The following is a 22,638-nucleotide window of genomic DNA, read 5'->3' on the forward strand; positions in this document are numbered from 1 at the left end:
TAAACAGGATATGTACTACTCAAATGTTAAACCAGATTTAAGACATTTATTAATTAATGGCATTGACTTCTGCGATCGCAAATGCAACAACAAATTTATAAGGAACTCTTTAGTAAAATGCAGCTTTCCTAGCTCTGTAAGAAGAAATTATATTTTAAAAGATTTTAGAAAAGAAAAAATTGAAAAAATTAGATGTAGATATCTGGCTTTCCCTATCCCATTCAAAATGAAAGAAGTCCACTTCAAAATTTTGAACAAAATATACCCAACTAATGAATTTTTAAAAAACAAATTCAAAATAGAAACTGGAAATTGTTCCTTCTGTGATACAGAAGATGAAAACCTTGAACATCTCTTCTTTAATTGTAGAATAGTACAGATGTTCTGGCAGGACTTTGAAAGTTGGATGCAATCAAAGGGAATTTGTGGAATTACACTGACTGATAAAAACATCAAATTTGGGATAGATATTAATAACAACAAAATAGACTATGGTGTGAACAATTTATTAATACTCTGCAAACATTTTATACATAAATGCAGATTTATGAAAATTAAACCAACTCTAACCCACTGGAGGAATGATTTTAAGCTCTTTGCTAAATCCTTAAATCTGATATTGCATAAGAATGCTGGTCTTCTTGAAACTTTTTGTAGCGAATTTAACTTGACTAACTGATTCCATTTATAACATGATTTATTGTTTGTATTTTCTTTCAACTGCCCCCTTGCGCTTTGTTGTATCTGTTTTGTTTTTTGTTGTATGTTGTTAATCTATATTTCAGAAGATAGAATTTGGTGGTACCTAATTAATGTATCCTGTTCAAAATTTAAATAAAAACCTTAATTAAAAAAAAAAAAAAAAAAAAAAAAACTAAGTTTGGACAGGAAGTAGTACCGTAGGAATCCGTCCTCTGACTCCCCTGCTGCACGCTCAACAGACTGACTGAGTGACACTGCTCGGGCCCAAGACGGAGTTCGTCTTTGAACGCGGAGTTCGACTTTGAAAAACAACTTGTCAACAGCAAAAATGACAAAAGTGTTCCTTAAAAAATAAAGGCGGAGGGCAAAAATGACAAAAGTGTTCCTTAAAAAATAAACGTGGAGGGATAAAACACAAACGCGGAGGAGAAAAAGTACAACAGGAAGGGATATAACACAAACAGGAAGGAGAGAAAATACAACACGAAGGATGTCCCCTTGGGGGCTCCTGAGTATTTCACCTGTAATACCCGTTTTTTACTGGATTATTACACCTGTGATATTTGCCAATTATTTTAGTATTTTGCTTTTAAAATCCATAATTTACTGCAGTATTTCACGTGTTATATTTATAATTTCCTGTAGTGTTTACCTGTAATATTTATTATTGACTTTAGTATTTTACCTGGAATATTCATCTTTTTCTGCAGCATTTCTCCTACAATGTTTATCATTTATTGCAGTATTTATCTGAAATATTCATCAATAACTGAAGTATTCCCCCTATGATATTTATCATTTACTGGTGTATTTTTACTTGCAGTATTTATCGTTTACTACTGTTTTCCACCTGTAATATTTCTCATTTATTGCAGTGTTTTCTTTGTAGCATCTATAGATAGATAGATAGATAGATAGATTATTCCCGAGGGAAATTCAAGAATCAATCCAGTCCATCTCTCTCCTCGTTTGTCTTCTGAAGTGGGATCATCTTTGTTCCACTTTCAGAACACTAAACCTGGTTTCATCCTCAGCTGAAGCAAAATCCCATTTCATTAAAATGCACTAAGTCCACAGGAGATCCAGACGTTGGCCAGAACGGCCATGTTTGTCCAACCACTGATGCAACAATCAGTAAGAGTCCAGTGCAGGCGTCCTGCTAGTTGTAAAGCTCGTTAATCATCCCATCGTCAGTTCAAGTTTCATGTGATTTAATCATGTTCAGCTCTACAGTCTAAAAGTCTGATTCCATGCAGCAGATCAGTGGGGCTGAGGATCTGATCTGTAGATGGATGAGTTCTTCACACAGACAGCATGTAGGAAAAACAACCACAAATACAAAACCAAACACTACAACACAATTAGCTTCATGACTTCAATAAACAGAGACAAGAAGCTCAACGGTCAGAAGAGCAGAAAACTCTGAAATGAAAAAAGAGAAACTGATGGCAGTTGTTCAAAATGAATTGATTAGAAATGTCTGACGAGCATCACGGTCATCAGGAGGAAAAGCAGCGACACATTTAATATCGTCTGCTGGAACTCAGTGGAGTCTGTAGTTCTGATCAGTCATCCAGATGTTGAACGACGCTCCACAGTCACACATTTTAATGGTTCTCTGCTGTATTCAGGTCACATTTTACAGCGTTTATCAGTGAATGGAGGAAACAGTCAGCTGGTTGGTTGATAATGAGTGTGTCAGTCCACTGAGAGCTGCTAGAAACCAGAGGAAGAAATGTTTCAAGTCTGCTGTGGTTCTTGTCTTTGACCAGCAGATATGAGGAGAGTTTGTTGAAGACATGAAGTTCTCACAGCTCTGCTCCCTCTGCTGATGGAGTGAGAGGAAGAAGAGCAGAAAAGAGCTGAACATTACAGAGCAAACAGTGAGCTGAGCTTTGGACTGAGGCAGAGCTGCAGAGGAGAGTAAGATCAGATAACAGCTTCAAGGACATTTTTCACGTTTCTTTTTCCACTTGGTGTGGACAGTAGAGCTGTGGACAGACAGGCAGCAGAAGTGAAATGGAGAAAAGTCCAAATAATGCTTCCAGAATAGAATGATGCTTGTAGAAAAGTGTGACTTTCTCCAAACTCAGGATCTACAGCAGGACTCTGTTCAGAAAGCAGGTTTCTGATGAAAACTCTGAGAAGAAGGAAACTCTGAGTTTTCTGATCCTCCAATAGTCTGTGTCTGTAGAGTAGGAGGCTGCACTTCTTGGGCCACACGTTCAGAGACTTTTATTTCTAGACAGCGCCCCCTACTGCCATAGATGATCACTGAAATGAACAAGTTGTGCTTTTAAAGGAGGATTTCACTCCATAATGAGAATTTAAAAGCTTTATTCAATGAGTATTCCTCAGAAAATACTACTTCATGTCCGGGTACCTGTAATTTTAAAGCTTTATTCCACCCAAATAGTGTTTTTAACTAAAAAGTTCATATTTTAAAGGTTTGTTCCACCTGAAATACTACTAATTACAACAATAATAATGAAATACTACTAATTACAACAATAATAATGAAATACTACTAATTACAACAATAATAATGAGTTGGTTGCTGAGGCACCAGTTCCTGTTTCCTACCAATGAGTCCACATCAACATTTAGTGACTGTTTGTGGTGAGATAGCTGAACTTTAGTTCCATAAAGACGGTGAACAGCTCTGGATGTCTCACTGCATCACAGCTTTGGTTCACTCTGCAGAGCTCCAGTTCACTGATCACACCTGACAGAGTTTGATCCTAATCAGTGAAAACATGCTGATCAGCTGACAGCGTTCTTCTTTCAGTGTTGGAACAACAACTGCAGCAGCAACGTGTCTCTGATCAGTCTGAGCTAGCTGCTGTTAGCCGTTAGCTCCACTGAATCCACTGTGGATCAGAACACAGGAGGTCTGGTTTGTGTTGGGCTCAGCTGGTTTTGGTCTTGTGGTCTCCTGGTGCTGTTGTGTTGTTTTGTGTGTTCAGTAAACACAATCTGACACAATCTGTGTGTCAGACATGATGTTGTGTTGTGGTTGTTGTGTTCACATCATATAATGTCATATTTTCCTCATCAGGACACGTTGGGCTGTTTTCTCTTCATTGTTCTTCTGTCCAGATGTTGTTTGGTTCCAGCAGGATTCAGGTTTTCTCCAAAGATCTTCCATCAGCCAACATGGTCGTCTGTCTCTGTGTGAATATTGATTCAGATCCATGTGACAGATTATTGATCCACTTTCTGATTCAGCTGTAGAGTTTTAAATCTAGACTTTCCTGCCCCATAATCAGCAGCTCATCTGTATCTTTTCTCAGTTGATCTTCACTCTGTGTTGGTCAGCAGAGGACCTGTTCCTGTAAACTCCAGTGATCAGTGTCCTGCAGCAGAAATCTTCAGGGACATTTAGTCTCCAGCAGCAGCTGTGTTGATCTCTATGAATGTTCCTGATGGAGCTCTGAGGATGTGGTTGGAGATACAGGGAGTCCAGGTGTAGGTGCCATGTGCTGAGATGTTGTTGGTTGTGTCTGTATTGGCATCAGCTGTTAGTTTGACACCTTTCACTGTGTCATGGGGGTGTGGTCAAGGAGCAGTGGTTTCAGTGACTGAATGGATGGCATTATATTCACCTGTTCACTGTGGCGGCTGCATGGAGAGGAGTTTTATGTTGACCGCTAATCTAACTGCAAACTGAGCATGTTGAACATCTTGCCTTATTTTACTCATTTGTTCGACGTTGGAAATAAGTAGGGACAGTTGGAAACAGAAATGGCTTTGTGGTTTGTGCAGCGAGTCGACAGTGCAATGCTTCCTCACTTAGCCTCTCAGTGACTTTGTTTTTTGGTTTGGAGTCACGACACCAAGTGATGGACGCTGAGCAGGAGTTGTGAGTTTGTGGTTTGATGCATGTGTCAGTGAAACTCTGGTGTTCAGAGTCTGTTTAATGAGTTACTAAGAGGAAGATAAAGTCCAGGTGAAGATCAGCTCTAATCTGTTGTGTTTATTAGAGGGGAGGAGCAGCTCTGCTCAGGTGATCAGGTACAGAGTTCAGGGAGGAAACAATAAAAGTTTCAGTGAGTTCAGACTCCATTTTACAGAGGAGGACAACAAGGTGAGTGTTGGTCCAATATTCTCCTTCTTCTCCTGTCAGTCTCTCAGTCAGCTGTCTGTCTGTGGATCTTTTCATTTACCAGGTGGACTGTTGACTGGTTCTGTTCCTCTGGATTCTGTGTTTTATTTCCTGATCTGAAAGTTCTAACTGTGACTCTTGAACAGACTTGTTTGTTCTGATTCCTGTTGTGTGTCACTCAGTGCTGCTGGTTTAACTCTCAGACTGAGTGATGACTGATCTGTGTGACAGTTTTCCAACACAAATGAAGTTTAACGTGTCAGAGATGGACTGTAGACGTCGTAAACATTTGGATTTATGAGCAGAGGGTCAAATGTAATGAATCAGGAAACACAATGTTCACTATAGTCACTAAATGTAGTAAACAACTAATAAAAACTAATAAATGGTGAGCTAAATTAGAGATTAAACAGTTAAGTAAAAGTAAACGTCTAACAATTACAGAGCTGTCAGTTATATACTTACCTAAATAATTCATTTATGACTAGCTAAAGGTAAAAAACTGCTGAGGTTATGGATTAAACGGTGAATTAAAAATATCAGGTAGTTTGCTGAAATCCTAAATGGTGAGCTAAAAGTAATAATTAGCTAACATTAAGGATTAAAAACTGAGCAATAAAACAATAATATCTAAATAATCCGTTACATTGTTGGCTAAAAGTAAATATCTAAAATATCTGAATAATCTGTTGGCTGCCTGCTAAACTAAATATTTAATTCTGGTGTGAGTTAAAATAATAAACAGCTGAAATGAGAGACAACATAAAAGTTTATCAATAAATACATTTAAAAATACATGAAAAGCTAAAGTCAGCTAAAAGTGAATCCCTGAAAATAGCAGAATAAGCAGTTATAAATCTTTAAATATTGCAGTAAATGATCAGTTGAAGGATTACTTTATGATTAAATATCAATGAATTGTAGTAAATAGGTCTGTTTTAAATAGTTAATATCTGTAAAGCTGATGGATAAACAGTTGAAGTGGTTGTGGAGGGAAATGTGAAGAAAACACGTCTGAAAGCTCCAAGTTCTGGCTGTAAGAGCAGATCATGGAAATTCAACCTGATCTAAACAAAGAAATACTAGAAAATGTAGGATGAGCTGCTAAAAAGTTCACTTTCTGATGGTTTGATTTACAGAAAGTTTCCAGAATGAATCAAAGTCACACAAAGACTAAAACTTAGTGTTTGGATCAAACTAAAAGGTTTTCTTGCCTCCTTTAACTCAGTCTCCTGTGAACGTTCCACCTCCAGTAGAAGAACAGACCTGAGCTGTCAGAAATCCTCTGTAAGCATCAGCAGCATTTAAAAACTAAACCCAGCTAAGAAATATCAGCTTCAATAAGTCACATAAAGTTCACTGCAGATCACTGATCAAGACTTTATGGAGCAGTTTGAAACCAAATCTGTTTATTAATGAATAAACTACAGGTTTCCATCCATTATTTACTAATTAAATACCACAAACCCCAAAGCTTTTAACCTCTTCTAACTGGTCAATAAAGCATCCATAAATAAATGATCAACATGAATAAAACCAGGATTAAAGCAGTCCTAGTTACAGCCAGTAAATAATATGTAGTAGGAAAACTATACTAGTGAATAAACCGTCTACAAACTGCAATAAAGTTCTTTGATCAGATTTTATTTCCCCTCTGAGGCTGTGAGGAGTAAAGCTTCATTCTTCATGTTCAGCTGCTGGAAACCCCTCAGACAGCTGGAGTTACCTGTAGTCATGTGACTTCCAGGAAACAGAGGAGGAGCAGAACAGAATGAGGAAATAAACAGTTCAGAGTCCGTTTTACAGTCGACAGAGGAGGACAACAAGGTGAGTGTTAGTTTAATGTTATTATTGTTCTGCTGTCAGAAAACCTTCTTTGTGTTCTTGGTGTTTTTACATCACAGGAGTGTTTTAATACTGACTGCTGAGGAAGCTTTTATCTGGTGAATGATCTTTACTGAAAACTGCTTCACTTTTTCTACATTTTAAAACTGGGCAGACATTTAAAGATGTCAGTAACTAAAGGTGTGTTGGTGCAGCAGAGAACCAGGTCCAGAAGAAGAAACCTCTGTTGGGGTTCTCCTTGATAAACTGGGATCTGAAAGTATTTCCAACACTTTGACAGTTTTCCAGCATAAATGAAGAGTTTGATGAGTCAGAGATCAACTGCAGACGCTGTTTGAGCAACAACATTTGAGTTTGTTAGCAGGAGGGTCAGATATAATGAGTCAGGAAACACAATATTCAAGTTTGTAAATGAATATTGGGAAATAGAAGCAGCTAAAGTGTTCATGTGGAGGTTCAATGAATCCTGCAGTGGGATGAGGTGAAGCATCAGCACAGGAAGAACTATTAAACTTCACTTTTTATAAACTGGGAAACAGAATATTGTCCTTGGAGAGGATATGTTTTAAATGTAGTCATTTAAACTTTACAGTGAAGCCATGTGCCAACATCTGGACCAGAAACTTTGTTCAAGTGAAAGAGATGTGAACACATCACATTCACCCATTCACGGTGGAAGCTGTCATGCAAGGCGCTAACCACGACCCATTAGGGATTAGGTGTCTTGCTCAGGGACACCTTGACATGAACACGATGGGCCGAGGATCGAACCGGCAACCCTCTGGTTGCAAGACGGCCACTCTACCCACTGAGCCACGCAGCCCCTACAATCACATTGACACCTGTCTAACCCAATCACAACAGAAAACAACTTGTGGCGTTCAGGGTCTACACAGAACTTTGGAATGTCTGAGATTCTGCAAAAACAGCAAAAGCACTGAATATACAAATCAATGACAATAACAGAATACCAGGGCACCACATTCAGATGCATCACGCTGATCTGAATTAACACCAGAGTTGAACAATGTGCAAAATCATCACATAACAGATGTTTTGTGGGTTCTTCCTTTGGCCTCACTAGGAAATGTGAGCTGGTAGTTTTGGAGGAATCCTGCTGAAAAGAACAGCAGTGATCTCACAGGCCTGCTGTGTGGAGAGGAGGAGCAACACTGAGCAGGAGATCCAGTAACATGAGAACAAGGAGGAAACATTCCAGCTCTGGGGTAGTTCAGACTCAGCTGGAGGAAGAAACCTGATTGTGGAGGCAGGTGAGAGTCTCAATCCCTGAGTCAGTTTTCTCTCTGAGGACTTTCTTCAGAGTTCACTTCTGTGGACAAAGAACCTGAATGAAGACAAACCTGAACTTGTGTGTTCCTTTGACTTTTATTATTTCCTGAGCTCTCAGTCAGTGTTTCTGGTTTTCCTCTCAGACTGATTGAAGTCCACAAGATGAGTGATTCTGAGGAGGAGGAGGAGTTTCCATCCTCCAGCCGTCTGTCCATGAAGAGTGACTGGTCTAAAGGAGAACCTCCATGTTTCAGTGAAGAACCTGAACACTCAGACACAAAGTAAGAAAACATCTACAAACCTTTATTCCTTATTTAGTTCTTAGATCTCAGTAACTAAAAGTCTGTTGATGCAGCAGAGAACCAGGTCCAGAAGAAGGAAACTCTGTTGGAGTTCTCCTTGATAAACTGGGATCTGAAAATATTTCCAACACTTTGTTTGACAGTTTTCCAACATAAATGAAGAGTTTGACATGTCAGAGATCAACTGCAGACATTTGAATCTGTTGTCAAAGGTGGAATACGTCAAGTCAGGAAACAGAATATTCAGTCGTGAAGTTTGTAAAAGCAGTAAAGAGAATGAGTGAAGGACTTCATGTGGTGGTCAGATGGATCCTGCAGTGAGATATGATGTTTGCTGTGGTCACAATAATGAAGGAACAGACAGTTCTCCTTGTTAAAATCCACCTGAACTGAAGGAAACTCTCAGTTTGGACAAGAAGAGCAGACACATCAGCAGGGGTTTGGTTCAGTCCACATTTATTTATGGTTTTAGTGAATTTCTTTCAGTTCATTTTCAACTGAGGTTCCCAAAATGACTCTGATATCAGAGACTCTATCAGTGATTCATGTGATGAGAAACATGTTTGTGTTTGCAGAGTTCAGAAGCACAGAGAGCGATCAGAGTTTCCATCCTCCAGCCGTCTGTCCATGAAGAGTGACTGGTCCAACATTCATCCTCCAGACTTCAGTAAAGAACCTGAACCCTCAGACACAAAGTAAGAAAACTTCCTCTAACTTATTCATGTGTTTCCTTTATGATTCCATCTGTCAGTTTTATGTTGTTGATTTTAATCAGTAGATTAAAATGAACGTTGAAAATGTTTTTGTGACACAATTAGAAATCCTTTGTTCTGTTTTGTCTCAGAATTGATCAGTGATTGATGAGAAAACAAATGTGTTTCAGCAGACAGAGATCAGAGTTTCCATCCTCCAGCCGTCTGTCCATGAAGAGCGACTGGTCCAACATTCATCCTCCTGACTTCAGTGAAGAACCTGAACCCTCAGACACAAAGTAAGAAAGTGTTCCTGCTGTAAAGTGAGCTGATGGAAGATGAAGGTTTTAGGATGAAGGAAGATGCTCTGCTGAAACAGTCACAGTGGTCAGAATGCAGAACTCTTCCAGACTGAGATGGATCCTGGTCTGGGTTTTAGAAGCAGAACTTCTGATGGTGTTTCTGTGGTAAAACAGCTGAAAACCTGGATTTGACCATTTCCAGCCAACATTCAAACATCTCCAGCCCAATGTTGAAGCCACTGTAAAGACTCTGAGAGTGAAAGAATGTTCTCCAGATGTGTAGCTGATGTTGTGGTTGGTCTTGATTGGTTCCTGGTCCAGATGATCCAGATGTTTCAATGAAAGCTGAACGCTGTGTGTCTGAGGCTGCTGCTCTGTCACAGTTTCTCCATGATTTGTTCTCTGAGTTAAAGTGAAGTGAGCCGAGCTGAGCTGCCAAAGTGAGTAAAGCAGTGAAGAACAGAAGCAGCTGTCTGTGATGGAAGGCTGTTACTGTGAAGCTGCTGCACAAAGTGTTGAGTTTGTATGAACAGCAAACTGCAGCAGATGAGTGAGAGTTTAATCAGACAGCTGATGGGAAAAGAAGTGAGTGGAGTTCATAATAAAAGGAAGCAGCTTTTTTTTTAGCGGCTGAACTCAGACAAAACAGTAAGGCAAGGCAAATTTATTTATATAGCACATTTCAACAACGAGGCAATTCAAAGTGCTTTACAAAGACATTAAGACAGAAGATGACAACAATTATTAAAAGAAAAACAAAAGAAAACATTTATAAAATCATTGAAAAAGGTCAGAACAGTAAGAAGATCAAAAACAAAAGTCAGAAAACAAGGGCTGTTTAAAATAACTGTCATAAAATAAGATTTAAAATAATTTAATCAAAAGCAGCTGAGAACAGGTACGTCTTCAGAATGGACTTAAATGTGCTGAGAGTTTCAGCTGGTCTACAGTTTTCTGGGAGTTTGTTCCATATATATGGGGCATAGAAGCTGAATGCAGCTTCTCCGTGTTTGGTTTTTACTCTAGGAACTACTAGAAGATCTGATCCAGATGACCTGAGTGGTCTGGGTGGTTTTGTGCTGGATAGTCCCACCCAGTTCTCCAGTCGGTTAAGTAGTATATTGTGGTCGACTGTGTCAAACGCAGCACTCAGATCCAGCAGGACTAGGACCGACATCCTGCCGCTGTCTGTGTTTAAGCGGATGTCATTAATTACCTGAATAAGAGCCGTCTCAGTGCTGTGGTGCTGTCGAAAACCTGACTGAAAAACATTGAAGCTGTTATTTTTTATTAGGTCATTGTTTAGCTGTTGAAAAACTGCTTTTTCAGTGATCTTACTTAAAAATGGGAGACTAGAGATTGGTCTGTAGCGATTCATTTGTAACTTGTTGAGGTTGCTCTTTTTTAAAAGTGGCTTAATCACAGCAGTTTTTAAAGCCTGAGGAAAAGCAGCTGACATAAGAGACAAGTTCACAATCCATAAACTAGAAAAGCACTCGGAGAGCGCAGACCTCCACCAGGTTTGTCTGTGATCAGGATTTTGGCGGCCATCTCTCAATTGTACAGAGTGCTTCAAAAAAATCCTGGATCCAGACGGTGATCCGGATCACCTCCAAAATCTAATCTATTGTTACTTTTGCTCTTCCGGACATTCTGTAAACATTTGGTGAAAATCCGTCCATAACTTTTGAGTTATGCTGTTAACAGACAAACAGACAAACAAACTCCGATGATTACATAACCTCCTGGCGGAGGTAAAGATCCGCCAGCAGTACTTGGGAGACTTTTTTGAGAAACCTTGTTGGCAGAATATCCAGGCAGCAGGAGGAGGAGTTTAGTTGATGTATAATGTCCTCCAGGTTTTTGTGATTAATAGGATTAAATTGCGTCATGGTGTTTAAAATGGCTTTACGCTGACACAGGACATTACCTGAACCCAAGGGTGTCAGTTTGTTTTTAAAAGTGGGGGGGATGGAGACCACAGTACTTTGAGAAAATGTCGAAGAACGGCGGCAAAATGCCACAAGCTGGGCTCAAACTCACAACCACCGCACCAAAGGCAGAGGCTCAAGCTGCAGAGCTATCCATACATGCAGGTAGAGGGGTCTGTGGGCCGCTATAGTACTAATTCTCCCGGGCCGAAATTTTGCCCCTGCACGCCTCTGGTCGGAGCTTCCACTTGGCACAGACGCAAATTTAGCATCTGTGCGGGGTTTTTTTTGTTTTTAACCTCACGAAGGTGTGCTGTGTGTCTGTGCAACTCTCGGCCGAGTGCGGATGGTGCGTTCAGGAGCGTCGGAATTTTCTATACTACTGAAAATAACTGGGTTTACAACGGCTTACATGTGAAGAATTTGAATGTGTTGGAGACAAAAATGACCCTTGACAAAAAGTGGGGGGGAAACATCCCCACCGTCCCCCCTAAACTGACGCCTATGCCTGAACCTGCTGTGGGGGCACTAACTGCTTGTCTAATGTTTTGGATTTTCTCAACAAAGAATGATGCAAAGTCGTTGCAGGCCCTGGTAGAATGCAGCTCAGGGGCTACTGACACACGAGGGTTTGTTAGTCTGTCCACAGTAGCAAATAAGGCTCGTGTACTGTGACAGTTTTTGGTGATTATATCTGCGAAATAAGATTGTCTTGCATTCCTCAGTTGTAAATTATAAGTGCACAGTTTCACTTTGTAAATGTCATAAGGAACCTGGAGTTTTGATTTTCACCATCTGCGTTCAGCTTTCCTACACTCTCTTTTGCCATTTCTGACCAGCGTGGCATTTCTCCACGGAGATTTTTTTCTTACCAGAGATAACTTTCACCTTAGTTGGAGCAATGGCATCCATAATGTTTACAATTTTAGCATTAAAACTACCTATCAGCTCATCGACTGAACCCCCAGACAGAGCTGGTGAAGAAGAAAAAGCCTGGTTAAATATTTCAGAGGTGTTTTCAGTAATACACCGTTGTTTGGTTAGCCCACTTTTACTGTTCTCTTCTGCTCTGTGGAGTCACATGTGGATGTTTTTCTCCAGATGATGTGAGATGTGATGAATAAATGTGTTGACAGAGTGATGAAGAGGAGGAGAGTTTGTGTGGAGGAGCAGCCGTCCTGCTGTGCTCGGTGTCAGGACGTCCTGAAGGATCCAGTCTCTAGCAGCTGTGGACACTGGTTCTGCAGACAGTGCATCAGCTCAGACTGGGACCAGTCTGCTCCATCAGGACACTCCTCCTGTCCCCAGTGTGGAGAAAGATCCAGAAGCAGCAGCTGTGGACAAAGTAAGACTGAACATCTGCTGGTGGACTGATGTGTGGAAACTGAGCTTGTTGTTGTGTTGTCCAGACATGAAAGATGTTTGTGTTTGCTGAGTCTGATTGTTTGTCTGGTCTGTGAGCAGGTGTTGGTCTGCAGGAGGTTCTGCAGGAACATAAGATGAGTCTGAGGAGGAGATGTGAACATGTGACTGAAGGAAGTGATGAAGCAGGAGGTGGAACCCTCCTCAACAGGATCTACACTGAGCTCTACATCACAGAGGGACACAGTGGAGAGGCTGATGTCCAACATGAGGTGGAGCAGCTGGAGACAGCTTCCAAGAAGAGCCTCCATGACACTCCCATCAGGTGCCAGGACATCTTTAAAGCCTTACCTGAGCAGCAGAGAGCCATCAGAGTGGTCCTGACCAACGGCGTGGCCGGCGTGGGAAAAACCTTCTCAGTGCTGAAGTTCACTCTGGACTGGGCAGAGGGCGGAGAAAACCAAGACGTCAGTGTGGTGGTGGTGCTTCCGTTCAGGGAGCTGAACTTGATCAGAGATGAGCAGCACAGTCTTCTCACGCTGCTCCATGTTTTCCATCCAACATTACAGAAGGTGACGGCAGAGCAGCTGGCTGTCTGTAAACTTTTGTTCATCTTTGACGGTCTGGATGAAAGCAGACTTTCACTGGATTTCACCAACAAGAAGGTTGTGTCTGACGTCAGCCAGAAGTCATCGCTGGACGTTCTGCTGGTCAACCTCATGGAGGGGAATCTGCTTCCCTCGGCTCTGGTCTGGATCACTTCCCGCCCTGCGGCAGCCAATCAGATCCCTCCTAAATATGTGGACAGGTTAACAGAAGTACGAGGCTTCACCGACGTCCAGAAGGAGGAGTACTTCAGGAGGAGGATCAGTGATGAAGAGCGCTCCAGCACAATCATCTCCCACATGAAGACATCCAGGAACCTCCACATCATGTGTCGACTCCCAGTGTTCTGCTGGATCACTGCTGCAGTTCTGGAGCACATGCTGACCACAGAGCAGAGAGGACAGCTGCCCAAGACCATGACTGAGATGTTCTCACACTTCCTGCTGGTTCAGACACAGACGATGAAGAAGAAGTACCATGAGGGACCTGAGACGAGTCCACAGGAGCTGACGGAGGCTGACGGGGAAGTTCTTCTGAGGCTGGGGAGGCTGGCCTTTGAACATCTGGAGAAAGGAAACATCATGTTCTACCAAGAAGACCTGGAGCAGTGTGGTCTGGATGTGACAGAGGCCTCGGTGTTGTCAGGAGTTTGTACCCAGATCTTCAGACGAGAGTGTGAGATGTTCCAGAAACCAGTCTACTGCTTTGTTCATCTGAGCATTCAGGAGTTTCTGGCTGCAGTCTACATGTTCCACTGTTACACCAACAGGAAGACTGAGGTTCTGGAGAAGTTCCTGGGAAAAAAATATCTCAAATCATCCCTGAATATTTTCCTGGACAGAGTCATGGAAAAATCCTTCGAAAGTAGAAATGGTCACCTGGACCTGTTTGTTCGTTTCCTTCATGGCCTCTGTCTGGAGTCCAACCAGAGACTCTTAGGAGGTCTGCTGGGTCAGATAGAGAACCGTCCAGAAATGATCCAGAGAGTCATCAGTAACCTGAAGAAGAATAAGAATAAAAAAAAGAATCACAGGTCTAAAATATCTCCAGACAGAAGCATCAACATCTTCCACTGTCTGATGGAGATAAAGGATCTCTCAGTACATCAGGATATCCAAGAGTTCCTGCAGTCAGAGAACAGATCAGAGAAGGAACTCTCTGAGATCCAGTGCTCAGCTCTGGCCTACATGCTGCAGATGTCAGAGGAGGTTCTGGATGAGTTCGACCTTGACAAGTACAACACATCAGATGAGGGAAAACTGAGACTGATTCCAGCTGTGAGGAACTGCAGAAAGGCTCGGTGAGTCCAGATGTGATGAAGAACTGTAGAGGTTCTTTATGTGGAAACATTTTACAGTTTTCAGTGAAGCATTAAAGTTATTATCACATGAGGAGGTTCTGAAATCTTTTCTAATCAGACAGATTTAATCAGATTATTTCTCTCCTCTTCAGAGTTTAACATCAGATCTGTGTCATTAACAAACATTTCTGAAGTCTGACAGAAATGATTGAAGGAATTCTTGCTGTCACTGATGTGAACTGAATCTGAATTAGTTTGAGTTCTTAGTTTTTATTTCACATTATTTCTGTTTTTCCTTTCCTTTTCCATTGCTGTTTATTATCAGATTTACATGTAATATTCAGTTTTTGTCCATTTAAAAGGCTCAGAAGTAGTTTTTGAAATGTTGTGGATTGATTAAATATTGCACAGATTCCAACATAACTTTCTGTGACAGTGATGAGATGATATTGATGCTGTAACAGTGATTTAGTTTCTCAGGTAGAGAATAATCCTGAGATCAGTGCAATGATTGAGTCTCTTGTCCAACAGTTTCTATCTAAAGCTTGTTAACTTGGACATGAGGCTCCATAAACTACTGATCAGACAAAGACTGACGCTGCAAAGTGTGTTGGACTGAGTCATGGAGCATTTTATTGATCTGAACTCAGCTGTTGGTTCTAAAGAAGGAAGTGGTTCCAGAGTCCAGATGTGACATCTTTCCTGATGTTCACTTCCTCACAGAGAAACTCTGGTGTTTTGTGTGTTGTTGCTGCAGAGAAGAGTGGAATCAGGAAATGCTCAGAGGTGTGAATATTTCAGAGCAGAATGCTGGAAGTCAGACTGTTTCCAGAGATGTGATGGACACAAAGCTCAGAGTTGTGTGTTTAACGCTACAAACCCTGATAACATGTTTGTGAGACATCATGGTGGAAATAATTCAACTTTACTGCTTTGTTCTTTGTGTCTGTGCTCAACAAGTTTTTCAGAATCTCTCTAAAGAACGTTGAGGACTAAAGTTGACTCAGTGGTCTGTCATCACAGGAGAATATTTCCTGATGTTCATATTCATGGTGTTCAGGTGTGATCAGTTTGGTTTGTGTAGCGTTTGACAGCAGACTGTAAATGTTGAGTGATGGAGGTGAAGCTGACAGCAGCAGGTCCACAGCAGAGACATCATCATCTTTCTACTGGAACTGTTGACTGAACTCAACTCAGTCACAATATCCTGAGTCCAGTAAAGACAGGACAGAACATGTTCTCCTGATCCAGATGTTCTCCTGAGAACTTTGTGGAGTCAGACGTGGGATCAGATCCCACTGACAGACTGTGGACAGTATGGAAGCCTGAATGGAAGTCCATCTTCTGTCCTCCATCTGCAGATGAAAGCAAAGAAAGATTCAAAGTGTGCAGGTGTGAGAGAGGCTGATGAGAATTCAGTTTGATGTCAAACAGTCAGAGAAGATGAGCTGAAGTGACTGATGTGAAGAAGTAAATGTCCAACAGGACCAGTCCAGATGCTCCGCTATCAAATGCATCAGAATCAGAATCAACTTTATTGTCATTGCACATTTTCGTATACAATGAAATTACATTTGAGCCTCCCTGTGCAGCGCGCCACCTGTAAAAGGTATTATTTTTTGCTTTTGTTGTTGACTTTGAGTTTTTTTCCCAAAATATTTTCTTCCTATTTAGATTGTTTTCCTTTGAAGGAAACAAAATGTCCTCTCTCATAACAACATGTTTTCTCATTTATGTCTCATTACAGACTTTCTAAATGTGGATTCTCAGAGAGTCACTATGAAGTCGTGGCCTCAGCTCTGAAGTCCAACCCCTCCCATCTGATAGAACTGGACCTGACTGGAATCGACCTGGAGGATTCTGAAGTGAAGCATCTTTGTGATGGACTGCAGAGTCCAAACTGTAAACTGGAGACTCTCAGGTCAGTTCACTGTTGATGGTTTATCAATATATGCAGTTTAAATCCTTGACTGAAGTTTGAAGTTTTTGTTGCTAAATTTAGAGTATTTTCCTGAAAACAGTGTGAAGATGTTTGAGATTGTTGAAGTGTGAATAAATCCCCTGATCAGCTGACTGCAGAGTTCCAGATGGAGGACAGAATCCACAGTCCTGCTGTGTGTCTGAATGTAAAGCTGATGTGAAAGTGATGTGAGGCTTCAGCAGTGTGACTTCCACACATCCAGTCAGTATGTTTGTGTTTCCACAGTGTTTGTGCTGAGCTGCAGTGGAGCCTCAGGAAGTCAAAGAGGAGTTTAGTTGTCAACAGTGTGGAAGTTGATTAGTGTGAGTCAGAAGCTGAAGCTTGATGTTAGTGTGAGCTGAGCTGATGAAGTGATTCCTTCCAGTGGAGTTGTGTTAGGAAGAGAGCAGTGGACAGTCAGTGTGGACAGCAGGAATCAGAATCCCTCTGTAATGTACAGATGACATGTGACTGTTGTTGAAGACACACTGGAAGATGTGAAGGAGACAAAGCCAGCAAGCTGATTTCCACAGAAGAAGAAGAAGAAGAAGGTGATGGAATAAATGAAAGAATGAAGAGATTTGATGTTGATCCTTTGATGAGAGAGTGGACTGAGGTCAGCAGATGTTACTGATGTGTGGACATGAATAGGTGGATGAATGTTGTGCTGACATGTGGATGATGTGTGTAGAAGGCTGACATGATGATGATCCACAATAAGAGAAGGACAAAGTCACTGTGCTGCTTTTAGAGAAAAGCTGATTGATGAGGACAAAGTAATGTTGATCTGCACATTCAGAACCTGAACACATCTGATGGATCATCAGTGATTTTATACACATCTTTTGTTCTTCATTCAGATTGTGGAGCTGCAGGTTGTCAGAGATCAGCTGTGATTCTCTGGTCTCAGCTCTGAAGTCCAACCCCTCCCATCTGAAACATCTGGACCTGAGCTACAACAAGCTGCTGGATTCAGGAGTGAAACATCTGAGTGGTTTTGTGGAGAGTCCAGACTGCATCCTGAAGACTCTGAGGTCAGACATCATGTTTTCTTTGTGCTCTGAGATGAATGTGATGGAAAGTTGTGGTGACTCTAAACTGCAGCCATCAGGCTGATGTTCTACTGATCCACGCTGAGGATCTTCATGGGAATGTCTGTTTTCTTCTTCTCTGCTTTAGTCCTTTGACTGTGGCAGAGAAATGTTGAGCTGCACATTTCAAAGCTGAATAAAAGCAGAAAAATCCTCCAGTGAATAATTGACTGTGAAACTCTGACACACGTGATCTTCAGCTCAGATCTGACCTCATGCTTTTCTACACTTCAGACTGAAACCAGGCAGCAACTCAGGATTATTTTCTGCTTTATTTTCCTGTCAGTGATGTAAATAAAGTCTAAAAGGTAGAAACAGGGAAACTGTTGATCCCACTTTGTCAGAGTTGAAGGTGACGTCTTCAAATGTCTGGTTTTGTTCCAGCAACAGTCCAAAAGCACAAATATTGAGTTTAATGTGACAGAAAGCAGAAAGTGTTGACAGTGGACAGACTGGAACCAGTTTGGTGTTTTACTGGATCAATGACTCCAACCATGATGGAAATGTTTCTGATGTTTTGTCCATGGACTCATCAAATTGTCACGAGTCAGAAGTGTGAACCCAAGCAGCAGGCACGGACAGGTGGTTGAAATAAATTATGATTTAATGCAAACAAGGAAATTAACAGAAAACTCTTAATAATTGAGACAGGAGGGAAACCAAGGGAGAAGAACATGAACTAAACTAAACCAAGAGCGGACCCGAAGGCCGAGATAAACTAACAAACAAACTAAACTAAAATACGGGGAGAAAACTCACAGATGGTCCAGAGTATAGTCCAGAATCTGATGGGTGGCAAGATGGGCAAAACAAGCTGAGCCAAGGCAGAGACGTGGCGGGGGGCAGGGAAACAGGTAACAGTCCGAGAGTGAAAATAGAGTCCAGTAATGGCTTGCCGGGAACAGGGAACGGTGTGCAGGGTTTGGCAGAGTGCGTCGTGGTCATGGTCTTAGAGGATGAGAGGGTGAAACGTGAATGAACCGGCAAAGAGATGTGCAGGAAGGCAGGCTTATATGCTGCGGAGATTGACAATTCCTGTCAGCTGCACACTCCGCACAGCCGTTCATAATAAGGCTGATTGCGTCACCGCCCCGGAGCAGGCGGATCATGACATAAATAGTGGACTGATAGTTTGAGCTGTAATTGAAACAGTTTTTCATCCTGAGAGACAGAAACTAATATTCAGCATCTGCTGGTTCAACACTTGGATGAAGTCATGTGATGTTCAGAAAGTGAAATGTTGAAATCCAAGATGCAGCCGTTTGATTTATCTGCTGATGAAAGGTGAAGCTGATCCATCAGTTGTTGAATGAGCAGAAAATCCAGCAGCAGAAGTTGTGAGAGTTGATGAAGAGTTGAAGTCATTTATCAGGAGCAACGGGAAGATGTTCTGCTGATTTTCTTCTTTTCTCTGGTTGGAGTCATTAGAAAGTGAAGATGTTTGTGTTTGAGAAAAGAGTTTGAAGACGTCACCTGGTCCTCTGAAAACTGTGATGAACACTTTCCACCATCAATGACAGATGGATGAAGAATGAAATGATGTGAATGTAGAGTCCTGATGGAAAGGTCTCCATGGTTCCAGAACATGAAGATATTTTAGAGTCTGGAGCCTCATTTTGTCCACGTTTCCTTCTTGTGTGTTTGTGTGACTGTGAGCAGAAAGTGAAATAAATGTGCGAGTGTTTTTCTTTGTGTTTGTTGCTCAGCATGTGTTTGTGTGGATGGAGCCACTGGTGGAGCTGCAGAGTTTCAGAGCTGAAGTTACTGTAGCATCCCCGGTTGAATATATGGTCTCTCAAACTGATGGTTCACAACCTTTATTTCAGCCTTGCATGTAAACACTCCGTAAGAGCTACAAGGAAAACAACCAAATCATACAATTAATAACCAACAGTATGTTTCCTTTATCCTTTTACCTTATCTATAATTGCTGACTAAGCACGGTTTTTAGCAAAAATGCGCTAGCACCCTCGAGTGGCTAAAACGCAGCTAAGCTACCAAGTACCAATCATAAAGTCAGAGAAATATAACTAAACACATTTACAAAACAAAACCTTTAATACTAACCTTGTTCCCTGTTCAACCAGGTGCTAAGAACCTCCAGTAGCTTATATTAATCCTTCTTTGCCGTTACCGCGACGCACACCTTTCCTTTTTCTGTTGGCGCTCGTTTTTACGTCTCTCGACTTTGCAGCAGTCGCTATGGAATACATCTTTCATCCTTCAAAATAAAAGCATCATTTCGTAACTCTAGTAAAACATGAACCAAATCGGTAATACACACAAACAAATAAGGTCATTTACAGTCACTCCGTCTTTATTGAAGCAGCAGCATGGTGTCATCAATGTTAATGAGAGCTCTTCTTCACTGCTTCTGTTGGACTGTTTGAAGCTGCATCCTGTTGGCTTCAGCTGCTTGGAGTTTCCATTTTCTGAACTTGGACCTTCTGAAGCTTCTTCAGCTCTGAACTCATGATGAAACTCTGAATGATTTCAAGCAGGAACTTTGTCTCCTCAACTCACATCTTTTATTCTTTACTCAGATTGGAAGGCTGCAGTTTGTCAGAGATCAGCTGTGATTATCTGGTCTCAGCTCTGAAGTCCAACCCCTCCCATCTGGGACATCTGGACCTGAGCAGGAACAAGCTGAAGGATTCAGGAGTGAAACATCTGTGTGGTTTTCTGGAGAGTCCAGACTGCATCCTAAAGACTCTGAGGTCAGACATCATGTTTTCGGTGATTCAAAGTTCTCATCTTTGGGTGAATGTTTCTTTTTTCTCATCACTTTTAATGACTGCTGTGAATCATCCACAGAGTTTTTCTTTTTAAATGTAGTAGGGAGTCATAAAGTCTGGACTCAGTCCAGAGTCAAAGCCAAAGTGTCCTTAAAGTTCTCTGTGCTGAGCTGATAGAAGTCAGTGAGTAGAAGAACTCTCCTCACCTGTCAGCACCTGTTGTGTGTCACATCACTGCAACACTTTAACTGGAAGCTCACCAGTGGCACAAACTCTCTCCTTCATCCTTTCCAGCATTTGGAGCTGTAAGATGACTGAATAAAGACAGTGGCTTTATCTGCTGTTCAACCTTTAGATGCTTTTCACCTTTCTGTCCTGGAAGCAAATGTATTTGTCCTCTGTGGTCCAGCAGCTTCTCCTCTGGTAGAATAAATGAACAGATTTCATTGATGAAGCTGCATGTATGAAAAGAAGATATGAAGGAGATTCAACATTGACTTGATGCATAGAAATCCAGATTTCTGCAGCTCTGAACTGATGATGAAACTCTGAATGATTTCAAGCAGGAACTTTGTCTCCTCAACTCACATCTTTTATTCTTTTTTCAGTTTGGAGGACTGCGGTTTGTCAGAGATCAGCTGTGATTCTCTGGTCTCAGCTCTGAAGTCCAACCCCTCACATCTGGAACATCTGGACCTGAGCAGGAACAAGCTGAAGGATTCATCAGTGAAACATCTGTTAGATCTTCTGGAGAGTCCAGATTACAGCCTGCAGACTCTGAGGTCAGACATCATGTTTAAATTCTTCCACATGACCCTAATTTCAGCTGCAAATAATTAAACTGGTGGTTAAAGTCTCACCTCCATTCAGATGAAGTGTGTTGGTGCATGTCTCTAACATTTTTTCTCACAAAATTCATCGATGTTCAGCAGGTTCAGGAAGGAAAGGGATTTCAAAGAGGACAAAGGTTGGCTGGAGAGGGTCAGATTGTGGTGAGAGAGGACAGGACATGGAGTAGAAGTGATGAGTGTATCCAGACGGTTTGTTAGGGGATGACGTAGGATGGCTTAAAACAGCACAGGTGATGGAGCTAGGTGGGTTATTGGTAGCATAAGGCTGGTGGAGGCTGACAGACTGGAGCCTGTTGGTGAAATTAGTGTAGGGAAGAGCTGTGAGTAGATCCACGGCTGAGTCTGCCCTGCTGGATGAGTGTGAGGTGAGCAGATTAGCTGCAGCAGATAGACGGAGCACCACACCAGCACAGACATGGCAGAGCTCCAGATGCACAGAGAACCATTTCCTGAGAGTGTTCCAGTGAAATGTTATGTGGAGGCATTTGTGTGAGTTCTTGATGATAACTGGGCTGAACTGATGCTCCTCCGGCCAGCAGGGCAGATTCTGCTGTAGTCATTGTGGTTGTGAAAGTAGAACGTTCTCCTTCTCTGATTCAGTCCTTCTCTTCCTGACTGACGTGAAAAATCGTAAAATTGTAGCTTCTGTCAATAAGTAGATGTTCCACAAGTAAGGAGTTTATTTTTTGCATCATTTTTAGAAATGATTGTATCCGCAAGGGGAACGTAGCCGCAAGGGGACACAAGCCAGTGTCTTATTGTGCCGGTCCCAAGCCTGGATAAATACAGAGGGTTGTGTCAGGAAGGGCATCCGACGTAAAACTTTGGCCAAATCAAACATGCGAATCAAATGTATGACTTCCATACCGGATCGGTCGAGGCCCGGGTTAACAACGACCACCATCGGTGCTGTCGACCTACAGGGTGCCGGTGGAAAATGGACGACTGTTGGTCGAAGAAGGAGGGGAGGAAGGAGTGTTCATAGGAAGAGAGAGAAGAGGAACTCCAAGAGTCTAGGACTGAGAGTAGGGACTTTGAATGTTGGAATTATGACAGGAAAAGATGGAGAGCTGGTTGACATAATGCAGAGGAGGAAGGTGGACATACTGTGTGTCCAGGAGACCAGGTGGAAAGGTAGTAAAGCTAGAAGTTTAGGAGCAGGGTTCAAGTTATTCTACCATGGTGTAGATATGAAGAGAAATGGAGTAGGAGTTATCTTGAAGGAGGAGTTTGTTAGGAATGTCCTGGAGGTAAAAAGAGTGTCAGATCGAGTGATGAGCCTGAAGCTAGAAATCGAAGGTGTGATGTTCAATGTTGTTAGTGGGTATGCTCCACAGGTAGGATGTGAGCTGGAGGAGAAGCAGAAATTCTGGTTGGACCTTGATGAAGTGATGCAGAGCATCCCTAGAAGTGAGAGAGTTGTCATTGGTGCAGAGTTCAATGGACATGTTGGTGCAGGAAACAGAGATGATGAGGAGGTCATGGGCAGGTTTGGTATCCAGGAGAGGAACGCAGAAGGACAGATGGTGGTTGACTTTGCAAAAAGGATGGAAATGGCTGTAGT

The 22,638-nt window shown here is 41.8% G+C and overlaps 1 protein-coding gene and 2 long non-coding RNA genes across 17 annotated transcripts in view; 1 reads left to right on the forward strand and 2 right to left on the reverse strand.

Annotated features, from left to right (window-relative positions):
• LOC110970697 (NACHT, LRR and PYD domains-containing protein 12-like) overlaps nucleotides 1-22,638 on the forward strand; it is a 274,641-nt gene that overhangs the window by 73,000 nt on the left and 179,003 nt on the right. For 3 of the 15 annotated variants that reach the window (XM_051952560.1, XM_051952562.1, XM_051952561.1), the window contains exon 9: nucleotides 17,258-17,431. The exons of the other annotated variants lie outside the window; for them this stretch is intronic. In XM_051952560.1, coding sequence (XP_051808520.1) covers nucleotides 17,258-17,431 — 174 coding nt within the window. The remainder of the gene's footprint in view (nucleotides 1-17,257; nucleotides 17,432-22,638) is intronic. 15 annotated transcript variants of the gene reach the window in all.
• The window catches only part of LOC127535223 (uncharacterized), a 133,962-nt gene that overhangs the window by 55,830 nt on the left and 55,494 nt on the right, over nucleotides 1-22,638 (reverse strand). The window lies entirely within an intron of this gene.
• The window catches only part of LOC127535221 (uncharacterized), an 86,758-nt gene that overhangs the window by 28,715 nt on the left and 35,405 nt on the right, over nucleotides 1-22,638 (reverse strand). The window lies entirely within an intron of this gene.

The sequence above is a fragment of the Acanthochromis polyacanthus genome, chromosome 8 (genome assembly GCF_021347895.1).
Source record: "Acanthochromis polyacanthus isolate Apoly-LR-REF ecotype Palm Island chromosome 8, KAUST_Apoly_ChrSc, whole genome shotgun sequence".
Taxonomy (NCBI): Eukaryota; Metazoa; Chordata; class Actinopteri; family Pomacentridae; genus Acanthochromis; species Acanthochromis polyacanthus.